General features: G+C 39.2%; 1 protein-coding gene across 4 annotated transcripts in view; it reads right to left on the bottom strand.

The window, feature by feature from the left end:
• The window catches only part of ULK4 (unc-51 like kinase 4), a 596,079-nt gene that overhangs the window by 568,435 nt on the left and 13,807 nt on the right, over window positions 1-13,837 (bottom strand). For all 4 annotated transcript variants that reach the window (XM_040636925.1, XM_040636927.1, XM_040636926.1 and 1 more), the window contains 8 exons: window positions 12,633-12,772; window positions 11,031-11,193; window positions 8,556-8,657; window positions 7,883-7,966; window positions 6,231-6,306; window positions 3,196-3,288; window positions 1,170-1,282; window positions 946-1,015 (listed from right to left, as the gene is read on the bottom strand). In XM_040636925.1, the coding sequence (XP_040492859.1) occupies window positions 946-1,015; window positions 1,170-1,282; window positions 3,196-3,288; window positions 6,231-6,306; window positions 7,883-7,966; window positions 8,556-8,657; window positions 11,031-11,193; window positions 12,633-12,772 (841 nt within the window). The remainder of the gene's footprint in view (window positions 1-945; window positions 1,016-1,169; window positions 1,283-3,195; window positions 3,289-6,230; window positions 6,307-7,882; window positions 7,967-8,555; window positions 8,658-11,030; window positions 11,194-12,632; window positions 12,773-13,837) is intronic.

The following is a 13,837-nucleotide window of genomic DNA, read 5'->3' as shown; positions in this document are numbered from 1 at the left end:
AAAATGATCTTGGTACCTATTTAAGAAACAAGTTATAATCTGCGTCTATTTTTAATGATTCCTCCTACTCTTAAAAATGGTTGTCATACACTGTGGATCATTCCATTACACCTGGGTCTCTGATTTTGAATTTTTCACATTTTAAGAAATTTTTCCACTCAGATAATTAGGGTGTTTTTCAATGAATTCCTTCAAATTCCCAAATATCAGGATTCTCACCTCTCTTTCACTTATCTGTTTATTCATTCCTTGAACAAGTCCTTATTTAACTCAAAAAATATGCCAAAAATTACACAAAGTTTTTAAAAACTAAATTTAAAATGCCTAGAATGTACATAGATAAAGTTAACATATTTTATATTTAGGGTAAAACAAGGCCAGAAACTTTAGATTACTGTTATAAACCCTATGTCATTAAATAAAACTATTTGTGTCTAAGACTAAAACTAAAATATAACACTTAACATGGATTACTAAAATTTTAAATACATTGGTCTTAATCACATTAAAATACCATTCTGATATTTAACTATTTCAATGACTACATTATTAAGTAAACATTATTTAAGCCTCCATATAAAACAACACTTAACCAAAAAAACACCTGTTCTTCCCTATAGGTCTTAATCCAATAAAGACGCTGGACTGCTAAAATTTCAAATTCAATTCTGTTTGAAGGAAAGTACAAAATGAAGAGGTTTTAACCCTGATGAATAGGAAAGATGGGTGGTTCGGTTAAAAACTTTTAAAAATGCACAGCCAAGTCAACATTCCATTGGTCAGCACTTAAAGGTAACTTTGAAAGCAGAGAGAGAAACTGGAATTTGGCACTCACATCCCTGTCCTTTAGCTCCGTGTAACACGGCTTGCCACCAGGACAACAGATGCTTCGGGAAGACCCTGTCATCTCCCATGGATTCCCTTCCACTCCGTCATCTTACCTACCTGAGAAGAAACATGGACTCATTCGGTTGACCCCCAGCAGTACTTTTAGGCCGCAACTCAGTTGGATTTTCTGTGGCAGGAAAGAAAACCGTTATCCATAAAGGACCAAAAATATCATGAGCAGAGCAGGATGCAGGCAGAAATTTAAAGAGAGTGGTAACAAAAACTAGAAACCCTCAGAATAGCATCGTAAGCGGCACGAGCACACTCCAGTGAGAGCTCACCTAGTCTGAAAGAGTGACTTAGTCGCTGACCGCTCTTCTCCCCCTTGGCTTGTCCACTTGAAGGCTTCAAAAACTCCTTGGAATCCTGTGTCCCAGAATGCTCCATCACTTTTCTGGGTCAACAGAAGAAAGCCAACACAATCAAATTTACTTTTGAGCTTTCTATAATTTTCTGTGTCGGACAAGAGGTGGGAAAAGATCATGAAATTACAGGTTACGTTTGGCAAAGCTGTGGAGTTGGAAAGTATGGTCACTGAGTAGCTAAAATGAGCACTCACTCTTCCAAAGGCATTGTACGGAGTCTATAAACCTTACCCCGAAAAATAAATTGCAGCACGCAGTTTGGGGAACGAAACCAGAACTCAAAGTACCAATAAAACCACAGTGAGTTTCCCTTTTATTTTTCCCCTTCCAGTATTATGGGGCCTGGACTCAAAGCAGTGAGTGCAGACAAAACGAGCCTCCCAGAAGAGCTTCCTATTCCTGTTCTAAGGAACAGGAAAGGGGACCTCTAAGGGGAAATCCCCTGTTTGTTTTGTTGTGTTTTGCTTTGATTTTTTTCCATTTTATTCTGTTCCAGCCTCCGGGTAATCCTGCAGCCACTAGCTGGGCAAGGAGCAGCTTCTAGCAGTGCTTAAAATTGAGGGAGGGGCATCTTCTCTAATCATACGGCTATGATCTCAAGAACATGGGGCAAATCCCTGTTGCTCTGTTCTTTTTTTTCCTATCTCGCTGTCCTCCTGCCACTTGTCCCCAAACACCAGCAGCAAGACGTAAAAATTATAACACAGCATGACTAGGTGGGGTTTATTGTGGGATTGCAAGGCTGGCTCAATATTTGAAAACCAATTTATGTAAGAGTCCATAATCAGAATCTGAAGAAGAAAACCCATATGATCTTATCAACTGATATAAAAAGGCATTTGACAAAATTGAACGTTCATTCAAACTCAAAAGAGCAGCTACGCAAACCTCCAGCTCATTGTACTTCATGGTGAAAGCTGAAGGTTTCATCCCAGAAGCAGAAACCAAGCAAAGACGTTCACTTTCATCACTCCTGATTCAACATCTTACCGCAAAAGGCTCAGCAAGGGCAGTAAGGCAAGAAAAGACATCAAAGGCATACAGATTAAAGGGGAAGAGGTGTTCTGTGACTTGCTGATGCTGGAGGACCAAAACCAGAGCCCCACTTTCTAGAGTCCCCACAGAGCCTAACACAAGGGGGAGAACATGGTTGAATCTCACTGGATCAGAGAAACCCAAGTTTGGGAGAGACCTTAAACAAAATTCAGGTTTCTCTATCCAATACAATGAATTTGCCAAGATGAAATTAAGAAACCATTCACCACTGAATAAGTGGAGGGGGAGCAAAGCCAACTAGCAGAACTTTGTTCGACCACTTCTCACCTGGCTCTTAATACCCTCACTTGTGTAAGTGTCCTGGGCTAAGAAGATTTTATAATAAAAATGAGGTGTAGTAGTCAGGATCAGACAGGAGCCTGAATCTCACAACTTTGTCTCACTCATGCACACAGCCATTGAAGGCTGGAGAGAAGCTACGCTGATCACAGTCACTGAAGACCCAGCCTGACAGCAGCGCCATTCGGACATTTTCATCCCTGCTACCTCATCAGGAGGAAAAAATGTGTCAGATCTCACTCTGGCTCACAAGGTTTCTATGCAGAACGAACACATATCGCTTCTGCTCATGTTTCATTGGCCAAAGCGAGTCACATGAGGGAGAAATGAGATCCTACCACGCGCTTGCAAGGTGGAAAGTGAGTTACATTTGGTGGCCAGAGCTAATGACTACCATACTAAATCACCGACTGGAAAATAAACAACTGAGCAGAAAATGAGCAAAGTCGAGAACACAGAAGGCCATGACTAAACTCTTTAAGTAACACTTAAACAAATGTTTGATTTTCTCCTGGTAAGCAGAGAAATTCATGTCATTGATAGAACAGTAATCGGTATGATCATTTAATAGCCATGCCCCCCTCACAAAGATAAGCTTATATACTACCTGACGTTGGAATCCTCAGGGCTTGATTCCTGATCTTTCCTAGCGAAGGCATCCTTCCAAAATGAATGCTGCAGTAGGCCTGCCCAAGTTAATCTTTATAAAATATAAATGTTAAAATTCTATTTTAACATGATTTACCATGCACAATTCCCAAGTCATGTCCCAAGTACATCTACCACATTTTACAATTTATAAATTTCTCTCTATAAATTACTTCAGCAATTCTTCCACACCTTACTTTCATTTTATTTAAGATTTTATTTGAGAAAGAGAGCGCACGCAAGAGAGAGAGCAAGAGAGCGCACATATACGGGCAGAGGAGATGAGGGAGAGAATCTCAAGCAAACTCCCCACTGAGTGTAGAGCCTGACTCAGGGCCCAATCCTACCACCCTGAGATCATGACCTGAGCCGAAACCAAGAGTGGGACACTTAACCAGGTGCCCCTATTTTCATTTTAGTATACAATTAATCTCCTCGCGACACCCAAAAAAATAATTCAGAAGACTTAAATGGTACAGAATGAAAGAGTCTGACAACTAAGTATTAGAAGTCTCAGGGCTTATATTCCATGGAGCCTGATGAAAACATTTTGGGTTCTCAAAAACAGTCTATGAAAGGAGTCTATAATTAGCTTAAATTTTTAAAGTAAATAGATCAGATATTATCAATCTATAATTCTGTCATCCATTATTCTATACACCCTACCTGTTTCACACATTTCATTTTGGGGACTTCACCTTTAGAACTTCATTCAGAAATAAAAAAGAAAATTAAGCTCATAATTTTATGCAGTCATACTTCTGTGTAGGAGCCAAAATGTTATCTAGCCACTTCACCCACATTAAAATGACTTCAGGCTGTATCTAAAACCCACACTCACTTTCAATGCATTAGTTTTTACAACTAATAGAGTATGCGTCTAGTTATAATCATCAGACTTGGAATGGTTAAGCCTGACTGAAATTTCAAAACAAAAGAGAAAATATGATTATTCAAAATATCTCTATTGAAATAAAAACGACTTTGGGGCACCTAGGTGGCTTAGTCAGTTAAGCATCCGACTCTTGATTTCAGCTCTGGTCTTGATCTCAGGGTCATGAGTTCAAGCCCTGTGTTGGGATCCGCGCTGGGCACGGAGCCTACTTAAAAAAGAAAAAAATAATAAAAACTACTTAGATCAAAATTAGAACATGATTAATAAAGAGAAAGAATCTGCAATCACATATAATATCCCTTTTATACAAAGGGCTCTTAAAACTCACAAACAGAAATAAAAATTGCTAATAAAGTGAAATTTCTGTCTGGCAGCTTGGCAATATTTATAAGGTCAACAAAGTCCACTGCAGGTAACACTGGGAGGGAAGGGGCTCTCCAGGGTTCCTAAACCAGCACACACTCTAAGAATGTAGCAAATGCATCAAACTGTTTCACGTCCTTAGCCTCTGGCCACCAACCCCACTGTCAGAAATCTCTCCAAAGGAGCTCACTGCCTAAGTGAACAACAACAAAAACACAAGGATTTTGACTGTAGCAGCCCATATAATATTCTAAATCAAGAAACACTCTAAACGTTTACTGTGCTTAAGGGTATCACGTGTACATGCTGCAGCCATTAAAAAGGACTTAGTGGACATATAGAAAGAACTAGATTACGGAGTGGTACCATTTATGCAATAAAGTATACAAGGATATAAATATGTGGAAATGTGAATACACCACTCTCAAGTAAGTGTATTTGTATGCTATCAAAAGGTGTCTGGAAGACTACAGCAAAATAACACCAATCCTAAGAGCATCCACTGTAAGCGCAAGGGGTTTGTCCTACAACTTATACAAGAATTAGCATCTCCCTCTGCAGTTTTTCTCTTATATTTAAGGAAGCTAGAGAATGGATTATTTTATATGCTACCCTAAATTTACTCTTCATTTTACACCCTGAAGCAGAGACCCCAAATACTTGCCTAAACCCCCTCCCCCCAGTTACCTAGTGGCAGAATCCAAAGTAGAAACCAGTTGCTCTTGTCTGCCAAGCCAGGGAGACCCCCTCCGGACTTCCCACCTCCCTTCCACACTCCCCTATTCCATACCACAGTTATTTCTAACTTTCTGCCATTACTATAACCCAGAAAATTCACACTGTGCCTATTATCCTCACACTTGATACCCTCATTATGACAGGATTATCATAAAAACATTAGCACATTAAAATACCACTCAATAGTTATTACATTAACTGTCTTGACAGCATCATCCCTTGTTCAATAGCATAAGACAGTTTTAGCTTGAAATCTACAATGGGAAAAAATGCCCCTCTTGGATTTGGGAGTTACAAGAAAATCTGTCAACCTACTATGCAACTATTTAATATATTAAAGGAGAAATGGACTTTAAAACTTCCTCATGACTAAAAATCCCTGCAAACAGAGAGAGAGTGAGAGAGAGAGACAGACAAACCAAGAAACAGACTCTTAACTAGAGAGAACAAACTGCTGGTTACCAGAGGGGAGGTGGATGGGAGGATGGGGGAGATAGGTGATGGGGATAAAGGAGTGCACTTGTGATGAGCACAGGGTGATGTATGGAATTGCTGAATCACTATATTGTACACCTGAAACTAATATTACACTGTATGTTAGGGGCACCTGGATGGCTCAGCCAGTTAAGCTGCCAACTCTTGATTTCAGCTCAGGTCATGATCTCAGGGTCATGGGATCAAGCCCCACATCAGGCTCCCCGCTCAGCAGGGAATCTGTTTCTCCCTCTCCCTCTCACTCATCCTCCCCTCAGTCATCCTCTCTCACTTTCTCTAAAATAAATAAATCTTTAATATTACACTGCATGTTAACTAGAATTTAAAACTTAAAAAAAAAAAACCCTGCAAACAGAGAACACACTCCAAAAAAAAAAAAAAATCTGAGTCTATGTTAAGAGTAATTCGAATAGCTCTCTGTATATAATAGTACTATTTTAGAAGTACATTAAAGGAGAAAGATTCTTCCACTTCATTCATATTAAAATACTACCCATACATACCTTTTCTGAGGATCTTTTTGAAGTAAACCATCAAGCAAATTAATAAAATCTGAAGAAGCTTTAGGAAGAGAAGGATCTATACACAATTTGATTCCCAAAAAGAAAAATAACTGGTAAGTATATGAACACATACCCTACATAAACATTTAGAATAAAAGTATTTTAAGCACATATCATTTTTACAGAACACTGAATCCATCATTAACAATTACAGCCTCCATTTAATGGGGGGTGAGGTGTGGGCATAAAAATACTTTTTCCTAGACCATAAAAAACATGAATCTCAAAAGCTGAGTCTTGACTAGCCTCTAAACTTTCTCTTTATTGAATAAGCCTGGTAAGGATCACCAGCCCAACAAACCCACACTCTTGTCTTCAACTTTTAATTATGCCTCATGTTCTGAGGCTCTATAATATATAATAACAATACTTGCAATCCCTCTTTTCTCTAGCTCCCTATTTTAAAGATTCTTAACAGGAAAATAATATGACAATACTGGCCAATTCCAGTATTCTCCAAATGTTAGTTCTTTTTAAATTAGAATATACCACAACCAAATTATCAGTCTCTGGTTACAAGGGCCATGAAGACAATGGACAAAGACAAACAGAGGGCGTCATTGGGCACGATGGCCACAGTCGAAGGAAGATCCCTAATTAAGCTGGGGCCACCAGTGGTATCCTAACCAGACTCTGACACCTACATTTTCAGATTTCTCTTTCCTGCATAAAAATCCTTAACTTACAGGACAAAACAATAATCAATACTATGAGTATTCAAAACAAAACAAAAATCAGAAGTTATCATTAAAGGAAATAGTTGTTGTAGAAATCAGTCATTCTTAATATAAAAGTTAAAGGAAAAACAAAGGCAATTTTGTTTTGTTTTAATAAGTTTTTGTTTTAATAACTATTTTCAAAACAAGATTTTTTTCCCCTCTTAGGATGACCCTTGAAATCCTAAAAGAATTCCATATTCCTAGTTATCCCATTAATTATTCTAAAAGTTTTTTCTTCTATAAATGTGCATTTTTTGTAAAGTCCTGTTTTCATCTGTGTGTCTTGAAACTCACTTTTCTTGTGGTGTATGTACAGCAAAGTGCTTTACTATGTGTGTTCGGGGTTTTTCCTTATCTTGCCTTAAAATTGTTAGTGGTAGATTGTTATATTAATCAAAATTCATATGATTAAAATTCCAATACTTCTAAAATACTACAACTATATCTAGTTTAAAAGACTTTAAAAACTTGCCAGGGACATTCTGATTCATCGAGATAAGGACTGACAAACGCCTGACTTGTCCCTATTTGAATGCTAAACAGAAATAACTACATGGAACATGAGCACGAAGTAAAACAAGAAAAAAACACAGAAGTTTGGGCTTTTAAAATCTTTAAACCAGACTTCTGTTGATATAGGAGAAAATAATTTGTGTTTTTAAATGAGGGAATCTATTAGTAGTACTTTGTTCTTCATTTTAGTGTCTTAAAAAAGCAAAGGGAATGCTAACATTTCTAAAAGTATCAATCTGGAACTATTTATAAAATGTAAATTTGGGGGTTAGGAATCAAAAACAGACTTTGGATAAAAGTGTACCATTAGTGTCAGATGTAAACTAACGGCATTTATCACAAAAAAAAAAAAAATCTTACCTTTTGGAATAGGTGGCAAAGGATCTTCATAAAAAATCTTATCAACTAATTCTGAAAAAGTTTCTGAGAAGAATGGAGGTTTTCCTGAAATCACAAGAAAAACTGCAAAATTAGACAGTAGTTTGCTATCACCGATAAGTCTAAGTAAATCTCAACTACAGATAGCTTAGAATTATAAAGTTTATAGGAAAAAAATATAGAGCAATAACTACTTACTGAATGCTTGGTACAAACCAAGCACACTGTATATTTTTATATTTCTATGATCCAAAACTTATCAAGCTAAGAAATATGCTGATGCATTTACGGACCATTACCATGATCCAAGGGCTGCATGGGCCACTGAACACATCTGAGTAATTCACAGGCACAAGGTACCTTTACGACAATTTCTACTAATAATCGTTTTTAATAAGTAGGCATATTTTTCCAAACAATTATCATGAAAAATACTTATACAAGTTCCTTGACCTATATGTCAAAGGTTCTAGACATATGCCTAGACACCAAGCATACAGGAGGAATAAGAGGGAAGCAAGCCAAAACCAGTGATATAAAAATTTAGAAAAGCCAGCTTTTTTCACATTTTCCAGGTAAAATTGTTGCAAACTAGAGACTTCATCTTTTTGTGTGTGCCCGGCTCTGATTTTAAAATGAACCAGAATGGAATCACCTGAAAACATTTCATAAAGCAGACAGCCCAAAGACCAGAGGTCACTGGTGATGGAGAAGTCAGCACCCCTCAAAATTTCTGGCGCTGTGTATGTAAGAGATCCTACAAGTATAAAGAACAACTTTGTTAGGCATTTGTATCAATCCCCAAAACAAATCTACCTAGGAGGGATCTGGTAAGGTAAAAAAAAAAAGAAAAAAGAGAAAGAAAACAGATTGGAGGAAAACACGCACGTGACTATATGCCTTCATGTACATTCCACATTTTTTAATGGTTTCTAATTTTAAGGTTTCATTTACAAGGATATGTAAGAATACAAACAGGTTTTGAAAATCCACTTGAGTCAGAGGTATATTCTTTTAAGTTAACAATTTAATTAATCAAAAGAACCTTTGATTACAGTATTTCATTAGAATAGGTTAAGTTATATAGCCATAACACCCCAAATTCCCACCGGCTTACCAACAAAGGTTTATTTATTACTTCAACTACACGTCCACCACAGGTCGGCCCAGGGGCCCTGATCCTCAGAATCACCCAAGGAGCCAGGCTGAGAGAGGTTCCATCTCAACACATGCTTGCATCACCACGAGGACAGGGGAAAGAATGCAGCAAACTGAACACTGGCTCTGAAAATGCCCACCTCAAAGTAACTCCCACCACCTGTGCTCACACCTCCTTAGCTTTGGGAGGGAGAAGACGCAATCAAGAAGAACTGGAAATGTTCAGTGAAGAGCACTAAGGTGTGCCACGTAGACTTTACACAAAGTTTAATATTACAGCGAAGTAGCAAATTCTTGAGTTGGAAGATCCCTTACTTGCCGATGAGAGAGACTAAAGCTTAGAGGCTCCCCTAATATCCCCCAAGTCACACGGCCGAGCGGTTGCAGAGCACCCAGCAGAATTCCACTGAAAACCCTCCCATCTTCCAAGGAGAATGTTCTTTCCGTGAAGTGAGTCATCACCAATCATTTGGAAAAGAAAATTCCACTGAGGTAAATCTTCCAGCAAATAGTATCTCCAGGGCCCACTACAGCCACAACAGCAGTCTCATGTGGCCTCAGGGTTTATGTGACATTTTTGCTATGCTATCACATTTCATACATACATTCACTCATGCAGCAAACACTTACGGAGGGCCTATTTGCCTTTACTTCGCCAAGTCCTGAGAAAGCAAACACAAATAAGACCCCCAAGGATGCCCAAGCACCCTGCCCAATACTTAACAGGCACATCATTGGTAGGTGTTTAAGGTGAATGTCTGCCTTCCCTGATTAGAATGCAAGTTCGCTTAGACCAGGGATTTTTGCTAGTTTGTTCACATTCATAATTCCAGGATCTACAACATGTCTAAATTTCTGTTGATTCATGCACTTTATTTCTTCTTTCTTCAACATTGAGTTAATAAACATACTAATGAACAAATGAGTATGAAGTTCCTACCAACACCACCGCATGGGAAAAGACAACATATGGGAGAAAGACAAAAAATGATTTCATGTGTTAAGTTTGACGACAGATTTACGCATAGAACATTATAAAAGAGGGGCACCTGGGTGGCTCAGTCAGTTAAGTGTCCAACTCTTGATTTCAGCTCAGGTTATGATCTCAGGGTTGTGAGACTGAGACCGGCATCAGCTCCACACTGGGCGTGGAGCCTGCTTAAGATTGTCTCCCCTCCCCAGACCCCTGCTCCTCCCACCCCCAGCCCCACTTGCATGCTCTCTTAAAAAAAAAAAAAGAAAGAAAGAAAAGGAGAATCACAAAAGAGGTATCACTTCACAATCTCCCCTCAAGTACAGCAACTCTCAACACCTCAGGTCCCATCTCACTGGCAAAACCACCTCCCAAGAATGCACCCTAACAATCGCCCTTAATTTCAGAGTATCAGCTACTCATCAATGTTGAAAAAATATCTACTGAGCCAAAAGTGTGTGCCAGACACTGTTTTAAGTACTGAGGATACAGAAGGAAGCAGGACAAAAATGGCCATCCTTATGTTCTAATGAGTAGTTAGTGACATAGAAAGCCAAGGATAGGGGCGCCTGGGTGGCACAGCGGTTAAACGTCTGCCTTCGGCTCAGGGCGTGATCCCAGCGTTATGGGATCGAGCCCCACATCAGGCTCTTCCGCTATGAGCCTGCTTCTTCCTCTCCCACTCCCCCTGCTTGTGTTCCCTCTCTCGCTGGCTGTCTCTATCTCTGTCGAATAAATAAATAAAATCTTAAAAAAAAAAAAAAAAAAAAAAAAGAAAGCCAAGGATAGGATATAGGCTTCGTTAGAGATTCCCTGTACCTTACATAGTATTGGACCTATGTGAAAACCTTTGGGCTACGGACAAAGCCATTCCCATATCCAGACTTCTACTGTTATTTTCAATATACTATTTTGACTGCCAAAAACATAAGGTCCACATTATCTCCTAAACACATGACTTAGGCAGCGCAGGTTCTGATCTATAAGCTCTCCACATACCTTTGGCTCTACTTTTTTGGGTTTTCTTCGGTACATTTTCCCCACTATCACCTCCTCCTTCTTCTGCTGCCACCAAAGCAAAAAACTCTTCTAAATTTTCACCTTCCACTTTGGCCAAGCAAAAATTACTAAACTTCAATGTGCCAGGCCCCTCCAAGAGTATCTATAAAGATGAGAAAATAAAGGTGTTCAGAAACCAGTTCCATTTGCACTCCCATCAGTACCTCTTCACATCCCACTGAAGAACTCGGAGCACTGGCCTTCTTACTTCTTCCTACTCAAAAAATTAAATGCATATAAATTTTTAAAAGCAACTAAAGAAAAAAATAAATCCAACATTTTAATAATAGAATCAAATATTAAACTGCCCATTCTCATATGTGTACAATGAACACATCATAACCACAGAGGGAAACCACATACCTTTGGGAAAGATAAACAACGATGTTTATGGAAAAATCTATCCTCGCCAATCCTCCGTGACGGCTGAAGGAGGACTTGAAAACCCACCTGTCCAAGGTGTTGTTTACTCACAGTCTCAAAACCAGGGTTTTGAAGTCAGAGATCTAGCCCTAGGTCCACCATTTACTGGCAGCCTGAACTGGAGAATTCACTTAGCCTTTCTAAATCTCAATCTCTTCGCCTGTAATTATGTTCTCATATGGAGGGCCTACAGTAATAATGTTTAACAATACTCAACTTTTTATTTCATCAGGTACACTTTAACAAAGTGCAACTCAAACCAGTAATAAGTACAATCCCTAAGAATATGTACTTATAAATAATAGATGCCATTGATTGAAAACACCAGAAAGTGTCCTAGAAGCTTAACCTAAATATAGTACAGAATCCATCTCCAGATCATAGACAAGGAAGCCAAGGCAGAGCGAGAGCAAGGGTAACCTGCCCAGGGTCACACAACTTCTAAATGTCAGTGTCACCTGTGATTCTGAAACTAAGCAGGTTTCATGCCTCTACTACACTGATGCACATTTAGTTATGGACCATTAATTTTACCAGAGAAGAAGCTATTTGACCCATAATGCCGCTAATCAAACAACAACACCAAAAATCCATTATCAAGCTAAAATAATGGTTCATAATCTTATAATCTAAGAGCTTAGCATCTTATTGTATAGAGCTCCTGAGCTCCTCATTCACAATATGCCTTGGCAGCAATAATAATTACTCAAAGGACTCCAAGAGGAGGGGAGACTTCCCATTCTAAAAGCTATTTCAATAGGTAGCTAAAATATGGCACTGTTTTTTATTTTAAAAAAATATATTAACTCAAGGGGCCCCTGGGTGGCTCGGTCAGTTGGGCCTCAATTCTTGGTTTCATCTCAGGTCATGATCTCGGGTAGGGGGATTGGCTCCACGCTCAGCACAGAATCTGCTGGAGAGTCTCCCTCCCTCTCCCTCTGCCCCTTCTCGATAGCACTCGCTCTTTAAAATAAATAAAATCTTTAAAAGAAAAAAATTAACTCAATTTCAAGATGGTCTATATTTTATCTAAATTTTATCTAAAAATAAAAACACCTTTGAGAAAGCACTATAACTTCAGACAGAAGCAGTTAGGAAATGAAAATTTTCATGAATTACCTTGCCAGGAGAAAGGTCACAAAAGAGAATGCCAAGTTGATGAAGATGATGTAATCCAGTAATAAGGTCAACCCCAAATTCTCTCACAACATCTTCTGGGAGGTTTTCATCTTGAGCAATAACCATTTCTAAGGAACCACCTGCAAGTTGATTAAAATCACCCATTTTAACCCACCAGCATCACACAGTGCCTCTAGGCGCTTCCATGCTGAGAGATACTCAGCCTTAAAAAAATGATCTGATCAGTACACATGAACAGCCTGGCAGGGGAAATACACGTGTGAATGAACACAGTGGTCCAACCACCCTAAAAGGAATCTGTGTCTACACTCCAGAGCCAGCTCCCAGAGAATTACTGTTCAGACTGGGAGACTAGTCAGTAAGCAAGCAGGTGGGATGCTGGGAGAATTCCTCTGGTACTATGATTTCTAACTCATACCTCAGGAATTGAAAAGCTACAAAAATTAGTGGTAAATACTAACCTAAACTGTGCATTTAAAACTCATCATGAAAAGTATAGCCACATTTACTCCTGTGCAACGTTAATCATTCTACAAAGTACAGCATGGCAGAAAAGACGCCTTTCCTTAAGAGAAAAATCACAACCCTCAGAGTACATTCCTGAGGAAATAAAACGTCAAAGGCAGACACACTGTGAATTCTATTTCTATACTCTTCCAAGGTCCTGGTCACATTTCTACCATCTAAGTGCCAGGAACAAACCTTTTTTTTTTGGCATCAAGATTCCAACAGGATCCAAATTCAGAGAAACATGTATAACCCTGAACATAATGTTCCTTCCTTAGAGCACTCTTCTCTTTGTGAAGATTGTATACCCCAGGCAGCTGTCCTACCTTGGACTCAAATAAAACTCTTCCCCTTTCTCTTAAAAAGAACAGAAAAGAAGAGAAAAGAAGGGAGAGGAGCGGAGGGGAGGGAAAAGAGGGGAGGGGAGAAGAGGGGAGAGGAGAAGAGAGAAAAGAGAGAAGAAAAAGTCTTGGGGCACCTGTACAGCTCAGTAGGTTACACAACCGGCTCTTGATTTCAGCTCAGGTCATGACTTCAGGGTCATGAGATTGAGCCCCTCGTCAGCTCTATACTGGGTGCAGAGTCTGCTTATGATTCTCTCTCTCTCTCTCCCTCCCTCCCTCTACCCCACCCCCCTCCCCCCACCCAAGCCTGCACACACTCTGGGGGGGGGGGGG

Source organism: Ursus maritimus, unplaced genomic scaffold, assembly GCF_017311325.1.
Source record: "Ursus maritimus isolate PB19 unplaced genomic scaffold, ASM1731132v1 scaffold_20, whole genome shotgun sequence".
Classification (NCBI taxonomy): Eukaryota; Metazoa; Chordata; class Mammalia; order Carnivora; family Ursidae; genus Ursus; species Ursus maritimus.
This window is presented reverse-complemented; position numbering and strand designations above follow the sequence as displayed.